The sequence below is a fragment of the Populus nigra genome, chromosome 7 (assembly GCF_951802175.1).
Source record: "Populus nigra chromosome 7, ddPopNigr1.1, whole genome shotgun sequence".
Lineage (NCBI taxonomy): Eukaryota > Viridiplantae > Streptophyta > Magnoliopsida > Malpighiales > Salicaceae > Populus > Populus nigra.
The window spans coordinates 688,720-704,348 of record NC_084858.1 but is presented as its reverse complement, the minus strand read 5'-3'; the positions used below and the strand labels follow the sequence as shown (position 1 = coordinate 704,348).

At 33.6% G+C, this 15,629-nt stretch overlaps 1 protein-coding gene and 1 non-coding gene across 3 annotated transcripts; one reads left to right on the top strand and one right to left on the bottom strand.

The window, feature by feature from the left end:
* Positions 1-1,178: 1,178 nt before the first annotated feature.
* Positions 1,179-1,252, bottom strand: TRNAV-AAC (transfer RNA valine (anticodon AAC)). Its single transcript has one exon. It is a non-coding gene; the product is annotated as a tRNA-Val (tRNA).
* Positions 1,253-1,342: 90 nt separating this feature from the next.
* Positions 1,343-11,562, top strand: LOC133698840 (mitotic spindle checkpoint protein MAD1). 2 transcript variants are annotated; one of them, XM_062121928.1, is made up of 16 exons: positions 1,343-1,644; positions 1,755-1,854; positions 1,944-2,101; positions 2,455-2,652; positions 2,743-2,835; positions 3,057-3,173; positions 4,905-5,152; positions 5,548-5,719; positions 6,858-6,965; positions 7,051-7,254; positions 9,017-9,179; positions 9,292-9,388; positions 9,464-9,533; positions 9,866-9,994; positions 10,499-10,537; positions 11,043-11,562. In XM_062121928.1, the coding sequence occupies exons 1-16, from the start codon at positions 1,459-1,461 to the stop codon at positions 11,130-11,132; spliced, it is 2,172 nt and encodes a 723-aa protein (XP_061977912.1). In that variant the 5' UTR covers positions 1,343-1,458; the 3' UTR covers positions 11,133-11,562. The 2 variants fall into 2 exon arrangements, with proteins under 2 accessions (XP_061977912.1, XP_061977913.1); XM_062121929.1 differs by having other exon boundaries at positions 1,344-1,644; positions 9,298-9,388.
* The last annotated feature ends 4,067 nt before the right edge of the window (positions 11,563-15,629 follow it).

The window sequence follows — 15,629 nt, the reverse complement described above, 5'->3', positions numbered from 1 at the left end:
ATTTTTAAAAATATCTGCCACGACACTCTCAAATACCCTGTAATAAGAACCAAGAATGAGCATATACACTAGCCAGTGCATTTAATTTGGGGTAATCCTAAAAACACCATCAAATTATTAGTTCAATAAATTTTAACCTCGTACAATTTTAATTTGACAATTAAACTGGAATTCCTTTAAGTTCCCATAAACAATGTTGATTGTAATGGAATCCATGATTAAATATGGATAAAAAGACTCAATTGAGAATATTTGAAATTTAAAGGAAAAAATTAATATAAAAATTACTTGGAAATAAAATTGAAAAAAGCATTTTTTTCAGTTGGCCCTTCAAGCTCTCCTTGTATTTTACATGTTAAGAGTAATCCTATATCTATCATCGAGCTGTTGTGTCCTTAATTTGAAGTTAAGTATCAAAGGAGCATATTAGGTGGTCAGGGGGTTTATTCCCTATTTTGACATTTCATGTGCGACATGATTTTGCAAAAATATTTTTTAATTGAAAATTTATTAAAATTATATATATAGATTATTTTTTTGATATTATTATATTAAAACTATTGAAAATCACATAAAAAACATGAATGATTGGTATTTGGTGTAACATACTTTTAAAAAATACTTTTCTTTTAAAAATTCATTAAAATGATTTTTTTAGTTTTTTTTAATTTTTTTGACATCAACTTATTAAAATTATTGAAAAAACTAAAAAAATAAATCAATTTGATATTTTATTTAAGAAAAATACAATTTTAAAAAGTACAAAAAAATAGAAGCTATCACATTTTCAACCAGAATTTATTCTTAAAAAAAAATTAATTTAAAAATATTTTGAAAGCATATAAAATTACAAAAATAAAATTCCTTTTGAATTCAAAACTTAGGACCGACATTTAAGAAAATTTATTTCTCTTTAGATATTATAAATTATACTTATAAAATATGGCAAGATTACCATCATCAAATACGTAAAATTACCACCATCAAATGCGTTTTATCAGCATACTCGTCATATTAAGATTAAGATCATTTATGGAATTGCAATAAATTATCCAGTGAAAGAAAAAAATATCCAGCATAAATTAAAAAAAATAAATTAACCGATGCTAGAAAATAAAAATTAACATTTTTTAGTGAATTTTCCTTTTTTAAGAAAATATAAAATATAAACAAAATAATGGCGTCGCCCGGACTCGAACCGGAGACCTTCAGTGTGTTAGACTGACGTGATAACCAACTACACCACGACACCTTCATGTTTGGATCGCAGATTTATTAGTATTAGATACTTACAAGAATACCGACGATGCGTTTTGAGTTTTAAACTTTAATCCGCGCCCGTGATTTTGAAGTTTGAACTCTCTTCTATGATCTATCGCCTTGTCGATTCAAATTCAGAGGGAGGGGGAGAGAGAGAGCTGTTACGTGCTTCTAGAGAGAGAAAAGAAGAAGAAGAAGATGATACTTAGAACTCCACCAGAGAAGCGGACAAGAGGAGGAGTCGCCGACTCAAATGCAATACCTATCATCGAGAGCCCTCAATCGGACCACCACCATATCGTCATCAACGAAGACAACAACATTTCGCCGCTCCAACCTTCCTCCCCCGAACAACTCCTCTGCACCTATCAGTGCCGCCAATTGGTTCTCCTCAACATCACATTTCTTTCACAACTTTTGCTTGCATCAAGCAAGGAATGCGTGTTTATTAAGCCTAATTAATTAAATAATTGACTCAATTTGTTTTATTTTAGGTTAAATCGGATTTTATAGACGCGTTGAGTAGTGCCGAGAAGCAAGCTCGCGATTACCAGTCTAAATTAGAGGGAATCAATGAAAATTTCACGAAGTCTGGTTTGTAGTTGATACTCTCTCGTCTATTATTCCTTACTACTACTACTATTATTATTAATTGGCAGTTATTAATGTTAATGGTGATGTAGAAGACGAGAAGAAGTTTCGAGATAAATTGTTACAGGCAGAGCAGGAACTTGCTGCTGCTAAAGGACGCGAACAAGCTCTTCAAAATCAACTTGCTAAGGAAGTTAATGATAACCAAGAAAGGTTCAAGAAACAGTTAGAATCACAAAGTAAACTTGAGGTATCCAGTCCGTTGCTTTTTTTTTTGGTGTATTAGGGATTTTGTATAAGTTTTAGAATTACAGCATGTTTGATGACCCATTTCAACTTTTTGGCTGTACATTATTTTAGCATCTTAATAATGGTAATGCTTTCCTTTTCTTTTTCGTTGTCATCGATTGTGATTTTCAGCGTCGAATTGCATTATTATGAAGCATTGTTCTAAAGTTACTACAAGGAATTACTTTTGTAATTTAAAATTCTGCTCTAAAAGTTTAAATTCTCTTGGCAGCACCCATTGTTTGCTTGTAGTGTCTAAAATTGTTTTATTTTTTTTATTTTATTTTTAAATCTCCCTTCCATCTCCTGTTTTAGGTTAACCTTGAAAATGAGAAGAACCTTCGCCAGAAAGCTGAATACTCAGCAGCTTCTGCTGAAGAGAAAGCAAGTGTTTTAGAGGGAAAACTTAGCTATCTTTCTGAAAGCATAGAAAGGGAGAAAAAGCGCCCCAATAATGAGCTTGAACAGATGAATAGAGAACCGGAGCGTTCTGTTTCTAGAATAAGCGCAGAAGTGAGCATTAAAAATTGTGGAGTTTCTTTTTATAATGGCTTACTTGTGATCCAGCGTGCCTGTTAGCTTGCTCATTTTTCTTCTTTGTAGCTAGAAAAAATGGAATGCAGGGCCCAACATGCTGAGAAAGAATCAGAGCTACTGAAGGAGCAGCTAGAAGATCTGACAAGGCAACTTACTGAGGTGTCTTGCTTTTATTCTTCTCGTCCATTTTTTTTTCTTTCTATAAGTGGCTTGTGTTCATTGACTGGTATGTTTAGTCAGCCAAGCTTCTACTTGGTGCAAATATTGGTCTGCTATAATTTGGAGTGACATGCTTAAAACCTTCCAGGGTTCTTAACTTGTACTAGACAAGTGATCACTTTTTCACCAAATGTTTTTTATGGCCGTATTTTTGGTTTCAGTGCTTGCACCAGAGGAGTGAATTAGAGAAGAAATTATCAAGTTTCACATTTCAAGAAGGTTCTTCTTTTGATAGCACCATTTTGGTTAAACATCTGCAAGAGGAACTTAGAAACCATGTAAGTTTGGTTTCTACGTGTACCACATACTCAGATAAAGGATTTTGCTATTTTCATGGTCCATTACAAGATTACAAGTAATATGGTAATCTGCTGGTCATTCGTACATGGTCCCCAAGAACCTTAGATGAGTGGAGTCTAGGCAGGCTGATTACTTTTTTGTGTACAGAGTTTCCTGATTGAAGTCGGTGCTATTTAGGGTACTAGGCCAATCCATGTTGTGAACTTGTATTCAGCTCTGTTCTGCCATGATTTCTTTGATATCTGGGTTGCTTTGGCAGAATATTCATGTGTTGCATGTGCATTCATGTTAAGAAAACTAGAAAATCACGAAATCACTCTCGTTTCAGCATGCATTTGGGATAAATAATTTGGTAAGCTTAGCTCTTGTGTTCCAGTGTAAACGGACTAGGTTTGAGCAGTGATTTTGTCTTCTATTCTAGTGTATTTGTGTTTTGCTGCTGTGATTTGATTCTGAAAGAGTCCACATGATGGTTTCTTGGGTAACAGATGCACCTGCAGTAAATTTTATGGGTATATTGCTAACTTGCGGGAATGGTGTTCATTGTATTGTATGAAGTGGTATTTATGTGTTAGTTGACATGGAATTGAAATACAAAACAATTTATAGGGCATGTTGCCGATTAATCAAGGCTAACATTTCAATGGTAAGGAGATGGTCATTGTAAACATAGTTGTAAATCCGAGTTATCTGATACTAGTTCCAAAAATGAAGCAAGAAACTCCTAATTTAATCCTGCTGTCAATTTAACCCCATCTGGACAATCTTCGCCAATTACCAGTGGAAACATCTTCATCCTCCTAACCTATTTGCATGTGAATTCTTGTCCTACAAAGACTGTCACGTAAATAAATAATAAATTGCTCTTTTGTTTTTGATATTTTAGAGGGGTTATTCCTTGCGCCTTACATTTTTCTTTGTTCTCCAAGTTGATTACAAGGTATAATTGACATATGTTGAAATTGAGTAAGTTATAGTTATTTAGATTAAGGTATGGTGTTGTAGATTCAGTGTTGTTACAATGGACAAAATTTTATTCAAACTAAAAGAATATTTGGAGAATATTTCAATTAATTGTTGTCTCTCTCTCTCTCTCTATATATATATATATTTTCCTATATTTATGGTATTTAATCTAATTTTAAGTTTTTGTTTATTTAGATATTTGGTGGCCATCTATGTTTGATATTTGTTTTAGATAGCAGAACATTTGATTATTTAAACCTTTGGCTCTAAAATATCTCATATCAACCGAAAATTTAGAATAGTCTCGGAAATGTCTTTTACAACTATGATTGTAAACGGTTGCAAATTATGCATTGCCCACAAACACAACTCACTTATGTAGTCTAATTATGTTGTGGCATAAATTGTCCATCCAGCTTCCATGAAGTGTCAGTATGGGGTGTATACTAGATATTTTCAAGTAAAAATATTAGAAAAAAAGAGATTTGAAGCATCTATATCCATGAAGATAAAAATATTGCTGTAGATATGAAATTGTGTATGCTGGTGGAAATGTCGAATATTCCTACCTCTTTACTCATCAACATGAGTAATTTCAGGTGTTGGCCACACTTGGTGACACAGGTGTCTTAATGTCTTTGGATACCACATCATATATTTTCAGTATGTTGCTCATCGTTTTCTTATTACATGAATCCTTTTTCTTATTGCTATGTTACTTATCAAAGTTTGAAATTTTATAGGAGTCTGAAGTGAGAGAAGCAAGAAAGCTAAGATCTTCTCATGAAAACATCGAGTTGTTGAAGGAAAAATTATTTGAAGAAAAAGGATGGAGAGAAAGAGCAGAATCAGAGCTATCTAAGTTACTAGAATTTGAGTTAAATATGAAGAAGCTGGAGGATGAGTTGTCTTCTTGGAAGTCGGTGATAAAGGATATCCCTGGGGTGTCGTGCTATAACGATATACCTGCTAAGTTTGCAACTTTACAGAAGTATGTTTATTTCTTTAGCTTGTTGCTTGGAATTGCTTCATTATTACTTAATGTTGCCTGCATGTGGAACATCGACACCCAACTTTTTGATTTTTCTTTTTCCTTTATAAAGTTTTTGTTGGTGGAGGGTGTGTGGTGGTGTAAGTTTAAGTGTCTTTTAGTGCTACTTGTGCTTCGTAAAGTATCTTTGTTAATTGGAAACTATCCACTTTCCCTTACAAAATCTATGGTGTAAAATAATTGGTTACCTTTTGATATTACAATCATTTTGTTATTATGATGGTAAATATATATATATATATATAAGAGCTTAAAAGAAAAACTTTAATTAGCCTTCTTCACCTCTCTCAATTTAGTTTTTTCTTTCTGATGTTGAAATTTTCTGTGCAATGCAGAGAGGTTATTGACAACATGATGAAGGTAGGTGAGGCAAATGCACTTTTGAAACAAATGGAGGTGGCCTTGGACACTGCCCAACTTGGTAAACAAAATGCTGAAACTGAGGCTGCTTTGGCTAAAGAGATGGCAGAAGCTTTGAAATTGGAGGTCAAGGAGATTGAATTGATGGTAAGTATATTAGTTTAGGTGCTTGTATGCTTTTACAACTTCTACTCTTCTTTCTGTTTATTCCAAATGAGTTTAGCATCTAGCACCTTGTAAAGTTGGAGGCATTTTCCCTGCATGGAATTGCCTTATTCAGCACATTTTGGGAAAAAGTTAAAAATCCTTCCACTACATGTTCAGAGAAACATCAAGTTCTTTGGCTACCTGGATTAGTATTTGGTGGGGAAAAAGCGCCTTCTAAAAAGGCTTTCTTATTTTGGCTATGCTATTGCAGCTGTTTTAAGAAAAATCCTCTAGGTGGGTACTTTGATTAGGAAGAAGAAATAAATTTGGAATAGCGTTGCATGTGTAAAGGGAGCCATGCATCAGATAATCATTTTGTTCTCCATTTCCTGTATTTCAGGAGATTTGGTCATTATTATTTCCCTTGTTTAGGTAAACTGAGTTACTCCACAAACAATGGGGTAGATGTCAGAGATTTGCAGAGAGTTCCGGGAAGTACAGTTAGCCATGTGGTATTTTTTTTTACATCTCTTGTGGAGTTGATCTTGTTAACAGAGTTGCCATTGCAGAGGCCTATGTCTCCATCAGAAGCAAAATTCCTTCGATACTGCTTCATTTTGTCTGTGCTATATTTTTCATTTGGCCTTTGATGCCCTAAAACTTGTGCACTTTTGGCGTGCTTGGATATTTCCCTTTCTACTCTCTGAATTCTTACAAGACATCAATTTTGTTTTTTGGGGATGGAGGGCTGTTTTTATACTTTCTTGGAGATAAGGAGTAGGGATGGCTTTCCTCTTCCTTCTCCATCTGCTAGTTGTTGTTAGAGCTGCACATGGAGTTGTACCCTCTTTCTACTATTCTCCTTGACTTGAATGCACTTTCAGCTGCTTGATGCAGTGTTGGAGATGTGCTTGCTTTTTCTGGGCAATTAATGCGATGGCTTCTAGTACATGCTGTTGAAGTTGACCTGTAAATTGTCTTAAGATGCTAACTGTTGGGGTTAATGCTTGGTCATGCACATCATAATATTGATTTCACTATATAATTGAATTCATCCTTAACATTGGTAACATTCTACATATTTTTGTTTTCCATTGGTATGGTTTAATTGAAATAATATGTTGATGAATAATTGCAGCTCTCTATGGTTACCGAAGAGAGAGATAGGTTGAAAAATGTTGTTAATGAATTGAAGAGGCCAAAGGACGATCGAAGAGGGGATGCAACAGCCAGTGGAGTTCTTCAGGTCTTTTGGAATTCTATAGCTTTTCATTTATTTTCCTTGCGATCTTTTCTAAAAGTCTTTCTTTGCACTTTGCTTTCATGTGCAGGAGCTTGAATCATCTCTTGCAAATAAGGGATTTTGTATTCAAGAATTGGAGAATAATTTACATGCACAAAAAGAAGTCAATAATCGCCAATTGGAAGAAATAAAGACACTCAATGACATGCTAAATAATGAAGCTAGAAGAATTAAGTCATTGGAAAGGGAGAGTGATCGACTTCGTGCAGAGATCTCCCTGTTGGAGTCTAAGGTAATTTCAAAGCTATTCCAAGAATTACATGGCGCTTTTGGGCTTAGGCACTGAATTAAATGCTTTAATGGCTTTTGTAATATCTTAACATATATTCTTCTCAACACTGGAAGGTTATTTGACATTTATGTATGAATGAAGTTTGACTTCTTTCAGCTTAGAGAAGGTCATTCATTGAGTAGCAAGTTTCAGTTCTGTTGAGGAAATCTTATTAGTTTCTGTCATAGGATGTTTAAGCGTGTTGCTTCTGATTTTTTCATGCGTGTATTAAGGGATATGCATCATTATTGCCCAGAGTTTTTTTTTTTGCGGAATAAAGGCATGGTTTGATGCTTGCAAAAGCCTGTCTTAGGCAATACTTGCCTTTGATATCTAGTCTTGTATCTGAATTCTTCACGCTGAGACTTGTACATACCAGGGATGCTCCCTGGATATAGCTAAGTGATAGGAGTTAGGTTCTATTGTTAAATGATCTGTCTATGGTATCCTTCCCTCCCTTTTCTTTATCCATTGGTTTATTGTTTCTAGTCATTGATTTCCTTTCAGTCTGCCTTTAGTTGTTGAACTTCAGGATTATTGGCTTGAACTCTTTATCCATGGTAGGAATTTTTGTAAGGCTGGTGGCTGAAGTTCATCCGAGGATTGAGAAACACTTCTCTTCTCACTGTTTGTTCGGGGGCTGTAATTGGACCTGGCAGGCTATGTTATTGTAAAACTTTGTCCCATATCCTGATGGCAATTGGTCAATGGCTTACTGACATCTAGAGTTCTGAGAATTCATGCTTCTCATGTCATAAAAATTGTAAAAGATCTAAAACAGAGGCCATCAAGCTTCCATGCTAAGAATAGCTCACAGGGATTCACACAGATCCTCTCACATGCACAAATTGATATTTATAACCTTACTTTTGATTATTTGCTAGGAGTTTTCTTCTCACATGTGATGTTTCTTATGATAGTTAAAGCTTTACATGGTTTTAGGCGTTGCCTTTGTGGACACCAAGGATATTTAGAACCAGTGCAAAATCATAGAAGTTATGCTTATTTGTGAGGGTTCAATCCGTGTCCATGTTTAGAGGATTAAAAGCTCTGTGTACTAAAAAAGTAGTCGCTGCTCCTTGCCTGTTAAAAGCTACCTCACTTTATAATTAGTTGGTCTCCCAAAAGTTTTGTTTAATCAGTGGAGGATTCAGGGTTAACATTCTAGAGTAGTGGCTTGCTTGCACCGGTTAGTGTTATTATCCATACTTTCATATGTATCTTCTCCAGCTAAATGTTATCCTTAAAATATCAGAACAATGAAACCTGGAAATTTATAATTCTTCCAGATCCTTAAAATATCAGAACAATGAAACCTGGAAATTTATAATTCTTCCACTGTTTCTAAAGTTGCTTTTATGCTCTTATGTGAATTTTCTAGAGTGCTTGTAGAGTGATTCTGTTATATCCTGTCAACATGAAGATACCATCAAGGAGCTTTTCCTGTATACCAAGCTTAAGCTTGCATGTTTGTTCCTGTTCTTTCTATTTTTCTGTAGTAGTTTGTTGATGACATTGAGAAGATGTAAAGCATGCAACAAAGGTTCGTTTAGTGTTTCGTTCGCTGAAAACATGTGGTTGTGAAACAAACTTCTTGTCATGTTCTCTTTCAGTTGTACATAATTGAGATCTGGTTACATGGATGATTCATTTTTTAAAGATGCTTAATTTATTTTATCATTCAGCTATGGTGCTTGACAAATTTATTGCTTTTCCTCCACAGCTAGGGCATGGTGACTTCTCTGCTGCAAATACGAAAGTACTGAGAATGTTTAATACGCTTGCAGTTGATAATGAGGCCAAACAATCTATTGAGGCTTTACGAACTGAGTTGCAGAAGACAAAGGAGAAGTTACAAGCTGTAGAAGAATTGAAGAGTCAGTCAGGTATCAAGCACAAGCAATTTACCATGAACAACGACTTTTTTTTTTTCCAGTCCTGATTTGTTTCCTTTATTACATTTCTGTTCCCAACCTCTATATACTTCTGATAATACAGTTTCAGGTGATACGGGCAAGCTGGTGGACTCCTATATCTCTGGGAAGATAACACAATTAAAAGAACAAATTGCAACTCTTGAAAAGCGTGAAGAAAGGTGAGTGATTTCATGAAGTATTTGATGATTCAATTTTATTATAACATAAAGCATTTGATTTTATCCATTGAACAGATACAAGACAGTTTTTGCTGATAGAATCTCTGTGTTTCGGAGGGCATGTTGTGAACTTTTTGGCTACAAGGTATTATATGTTCCTCACTGCATTTGGAGTTTGATATCTATATGGGATCTACCAATTTCATTTAAATTTGATTGTAATTGGGCCATGGAAAGTGTCATTCTTTCTGTTTTGAGCTCCAGTTATAATAGTTTGACCCTTCATCCTCTGTTTTAAAATAAAAAAGGAATAAAGTTTAATTGGTAGGACATGCCAAGACAGTAAGATCATCATTGGAGGAATATGCTATATGTTCCTTTGATTCTTCTCAAGTCATTGTGACTCATTTAGAAAGCTGTTGTCTTTTACATTAGCATATAAAATTTAAACTTTTCCTATGGTCATATCTTTGGCAGATTGTAATGGATGAACATCAGCGTTCTAATGGAATACCAGTTACTCGGTTTACCCTGCAATCTGTGTATGCTCAAAGTGATGATGAGAAACTTGAGTTTGAATATGAATCAGGGAATACAAACATTTTGGTAAGTTAGCAAATTTAAGTTACATAGATGTGCCTGATGTCCTAGAGATGATTCTACTGACATTAGGACATGCTACAGTTAAACCTCTATAAATTAATACTTCTAGGACCATGAAAATCTATTATATAATCGAGATATTATTTAAACTTCAAATTTAAGTCGGAACTGGACAAAAATATTACTTAATCAAGGTTATTAATTTATTGAGGTTATACTGTAGTTGTTTCTTCTGTGGAATTTGAACTGAATATTCTCATGTGCCCAAAATCATTTACAGGACATGAAAAATGAGTTCCTGCTAAAAAATCTTTACCTTAAGTGAAAAAGGAGTGAAAATTTTAATTACAGTCTGTCCTCTTCCTTTCTTTTTCTGGGTTCGGGCAATGGGATGCAAAATACTTTTTTGGTACATAGACTGGAAGAAAAGAATACTCTGTAAGCACCATTTTATTATCATTAATTTTAGAGAGAAACCTGAAATTTTTTCCCCTCATGTTGCAACAGGCAAATGATTACACATCGCAGCCCGACATATCTCGTCAGGTATAGAGAAATAGTTTTGTTTAGAGTCTGTGAACACAAGCACAGGCACTCACATGTATTAACTGCATACGTATGAATGCTCTTCCGTGGCTTGTATCATTGTATGGCCTCTACTGGATCATTAATATCACTCACTCCTCTCATGTTAAAAGTATTTGGGGATATTGAATTCTAATGTCTTTGATTTTAAATGGCTACATTCTGCTATAACTTTCAATGCTGGTTTCTATGGAAAGTGGTGGTACTTTGTTTGGTGCCATTGATGCTGTTACCCATAGATTTTCTTCCAAAATTTGGACCCGAACTGTTGCTTGGTTTGGTTTTCAATGACCTGAAAGTTCATGCTTCCTTTTTTCACGCCTTAAGATTCTCAGTAAAAAAATTATCACCTGAATTGTTAGCTGCATCTGATTTTTGTTATCTACTACTTATTTTATTTCTATTATTATGGTTCTTTTTCTTGGGGCGGGGGCAAGAAACTCATCCAAAGCTTGCAATTTTTCAGGCTGATATATTTATTCGGAAGATGAACTCAATCCCAGCTTTCACAGCCAACTTAACAGTGGAGTCTTTCAACAGACGAACTCTATCGTAATACAGATAAAAATATCCATACAGCTCTATGTATATAGCTATATATTTTCTACCCTAGTGATTTTATCTTCTAGGTATGTGCTGTCAACTTGGAATAAATTCAGTTCTATAGCTGTGAAACATGGATTTGTTTTTCTGATCTGATTAAGATTTTGATTTAAGAGGATGGTTTGTGGTGGGAGAGTGGAAGAGGGAAATGCTTATAGCTCACCATTCACATTAGGGTGAATGTGAATCTACAATCTTTGGTTCCTAATTATAATTTGAGCTTAGTTGTGTCTTACGCTCTGCCTCTAATGGGGAGGGGTGATAAGAGGAGACATGTGGGGGGGCATTGATATCTGTCACTATTGGCATTTTGAATTTAACTGTATTCAACATTATTTATAAGTCTTGAAAAGTCTTCTATTTTGGAGACAATGTGGCCTAAAGTTCTCTTGCTGCAGTGGTAATAGACGCCCCCCCACCACCGCTGCTGTGATTATTCACTAGTCTCTCATTATTAGCCTTTTATCATCTTTTTTGGGAGCAACTGAATTCTCCTTTTGAAGTATATGCATGATTCAATGCTTGTAATGTGGTTTTTTTTTTCCCCTCCCATGAGTACCCTCTTTTCCTCATTCAATTGGAGAGAATTTCTTTTCAGCTATCATGATGATCTGTTCTAACCCTAAAATGTGATAGAGAAATATATTTAGGACATTTTTTTAGTACATAGACTCAAATGCTGTGATGTTTCCATGAAAGGGAAGAATTTGTTTTCTTCTTGCGTTTCAAAATTGTTTTTGAAAAAAATTAATTTTTTTGTTTCAAATTAATATTTTTTTAATGTTCTTAAATTATTTTGATGCGTTGATGTTAAAAATAATTTTTAAAAAATAAAAAAAATATTATTTTAATATATTTCTGAATGAAAAACATTTTGAAAAATAACCGCAATTATACTTCTAAACATGTATATGTGCAGATATGGATGCTGATGGATGCTCGAGAACTTCACAAAGTGGTGATGAAATGAAATACAGGCTATCAAATACTTTTATATTGTTTTTATAACATTCCTATACTTTATTTTATGTTAAATTTTTTTTATGTTGGATATATTTTTATATATATATATATATATGTTTTTATTTTGTTATAAGAAAATTCCAAATATTTCTTCCAAAAATGAAAAAAAAAAAAAATTCAACATAAAATGATAAAATTTCTAACCATGCTACTAAACAAATTGGTTCAAATTTTTTAATAACTATTATTTTAAGAGATAATTATAAATAGTCATGGAACCGATGCATATATCCTAACTACTAACTATACAATGCCTTTAGTTTTTACTTCAATGCAATTAACATTTATTTGTTTAAAAATCTAACAAACTAAATTAATTACAAATTATCAAGCTTTATATAACTATGAAAAAAACATACATTTCAATTTTAATAAGTACTAAAAAATATTTATTTATAAATAATTCAAAATAATCTATTAGATATTATAAAAAAAATATTTTAAAATAATTGAATGATACACGGCGCCAAGTACATGCCAAAAATATAGTTTTTATACAAGCTACCGAAATTCCCAATGCTCTCTCCTAATTCGTCTACCTCTCTCTTAGCTTCTCACTCTCTCGCTCTCTCTTTTATTTTTTCAAATTTTTTTTGTCAATGTTTTTTTTGTTGTAATGGAATTATATAGAACATGTGTAATCATCTTGTACACTTAATAATAAGATTTAATAGTTATGAAGTATTTAAAATCCTAATAGTTTAAGAATAGGGCTCCTGAGTTGGATAATCAGTTAATCAATTAGTCTTAATAATTTCATTCATTGTTTGTATTCAAGGTGGTTGATAGTTTATACTTGATGCTTGGTAGGCTAAGATAGCTTATGATTAGTACATGTAAAAGGTTTTTTTTTAGTGGAGGTGAGGATTCTCTAATACTTAAATAAATATTTTTTTTAGAGAGAGAAACTATAATAATATTTTAAAGATATATACTTTGAAAATATATATGCAGTTGAAAATGAAAATTGTGAATTTTTGTTTTAAAGGTATCATGGTATATTTATAGCTCATTAGTCTTCTCTTTTTATGGAGATGAGGGACTGAAATGTATTTTTACCTTTGTGATATTTTAAGTTGTACTATAAGTTATATTTCACTAATTTTATCTAGCAAATTTTTTATATATAATTGAATACGTTAGATTCAGGTATTATATTTGAATTCGTGAGTTTAGTGAATTTGGCCATGCTTGTTGACAAAACTCTTCAGGCTTGATATTTTCAGGAAACACGTGTCAGACCCACCTTATTGGCCTGACAATGCATCAGGCCAAGCTACTAGGCTTTGCAACACCTGCCAGATCCAGATGGTGCACGGGTTTGGCTAACGCAAGACCTAGACTAATGCAAATATAGGACTGCCAAAAACTGTAAGTTCCTAACATGGGTTTAGTAACACCAACCCAAATATTGGGTATGACCATTGCTAGATTCAATACGTTCAGGGTTAGCCACACTGCCAAATCAAATCATGGTTGGGTCTGGGTAGCACCGAACCTAACACCAACCCAAATATTGGGTATGACCATTGCTAGATTCAATATGCTCAGGGTTAGCCACACTGCCAAATCAAATCATGGTTGGGTCTGGGTAGCACCGAACCCAGCACTCTCGGGGTTTGACACATTGTAAAGCCCAATTGTTGCTGAGTCTTACTAGCGTCAAATCCAGCGCTCTTGGGATTTGACACATTGCTAAGCCTGATATTGGTTGAGTCTGGCTAGCGTCGGACCCAATATGCCTTCATTGTGACATGTTTGTGTTTGGAAAAATTATACTCGTATATGTTTTTAATTTGATAATTTTTGATAAAGACATATGAAGATATGCGATAAAATCTTGATTCATCGAATAAAATTAAGCTTAAATTTTAATAAAAAATATAATAAAGATAAAATTCAAACATAAAATAATAAAATTAACAAGACAAAAAAGGAGATGAATATCATAAAAAATAGAATCAAAAGTAGAGAGGTCCCGCTGGCATTAACCTGCTATTGCTTTCTTTACTCCCCAGTGTTTGCTCGCTCTCATTTGGCATCGTATAAGAATAAAATGTTATTTTCTATGCTGTTTTTAAACAAAAAACCAATTTGAAACGCAATGCAAACGGGTAAAGCTGGTGTTTTTCAAAGCACAAGCAAAAGGTGTGCGGCCAAAGTGCACGGTGCTAAGTCTTGACTAATTATTGAAACTTTTATGTTAGTGCATGAGCAAAAGTTGGATAACGAGCAGAGGACGAATGGAGCGTGGTTAAAGGGCAGTCTATCTCCGCTTTCTTCGTAGTGGTCGTGGTGGTGAGAGAATTCAAGCTCTCAACTCTCGAGCTTTTAATCTATTAAATTTGCCCAGCTCGAAAGTCCTCTCACAACTTTCCGTGGCTTGTAGTTAGTGAAGGATGGGATGGGATGGGATGACTTTGCTTTCGACAATGGCTATGGCTGTGGCTATGAGCCTATGCTGCTTTGTGAATTGGAAGGAAACCACTGTGTCAAATGTCGAAGTCGACCATTTGGAAGGCTTCAATTTGGATTTGAAAAGGTAAAGTGATTTGATGACACTAAAAAGACTCTTTGTTGATCTGATTTGAGCACAAAAAAACAGGCTTCTGCCATTAGAGCGGTTGGACAACTTTTGCAGGTTCTTGCATGGCTAGCTGGAGCAAATTAATTCACCATGAATACTGGTATGATCTATAATTGGCTTCAAGCATCTGAAAAGCTTTGCTCTGTAGTGAGAAGCTAGCCATTAAGTAGTGTTGAAGCATGGCATTGTATTGCATGCCACACATCAAGAAGATGCATGACCTGAGATATTCAAACCAAGTATTTGAAATTGAAGAGTTTTGACTTACCATCGTTCATTCATCTTTCCTTCTTCATAGAATTTTTATTTAACTTGATGTAACCTTTCATGTAAACACATGACTCATTAGTTTAAAACCTAATCTATAATGGTTTCAAAATATTAAAATAATATTATTTCAGATTAGCCAAGCTAAGTTTAATATTGAACTATCAAATATGTAATGTTGTCCTAGACCAAGCTAAGTTTAATAATATTGTTTCAAAAACCAATTTCTTTATAGTTATTAGTATTAGTAAACTCTTTAAAACAAATAAAAAATAAAATTAATTGGCTTAGAGGCATGAAAACAATCTTTCTAAAGTGTTTATTTATCCCACACAGATAATATCTCTAGAACACAACTAAACCTTTTAAACTTTTTAAAAAGTAAGATGAAAAAGACAAAGAAAAGAAAAAATAGTTTTTGTATATATTTTTTTTCCTCTGTGTAGTAAAAAGTTTATATAGACTTGAAACATTATAATAAAACTATATGATTGTTAATGAAACTATATAACAATTAATATGATAATTATATTTTGAATTAAACTAAATGTATAGCTGCTATTCAATTTTATT

Bases quoted from the DNA above. Each gene is read 5' to 3' on its own strand.
- LOC133698840 (XM_062121928.1), top strand. From the start codon at position 1,459: ATGATACTTAGAACTCCACCAGAGAAGCGGACAAGAGGAGGAGTCGCC. The intron at 3,174-4,904 runs GTAAGTTTGGTT...GAAATTTTATAG, and splicing joins AAGAGGAACTTAGAAACCAT to GAGTCTGAAGTGAGAGAAGC. The intron at 9,534-9,865 runs GTATTATATGTT...TATCTTTGGCAG, and splicing joins GTGAACTTTTTGGCTACAAG to ATTGTAATGGATGAACATCA.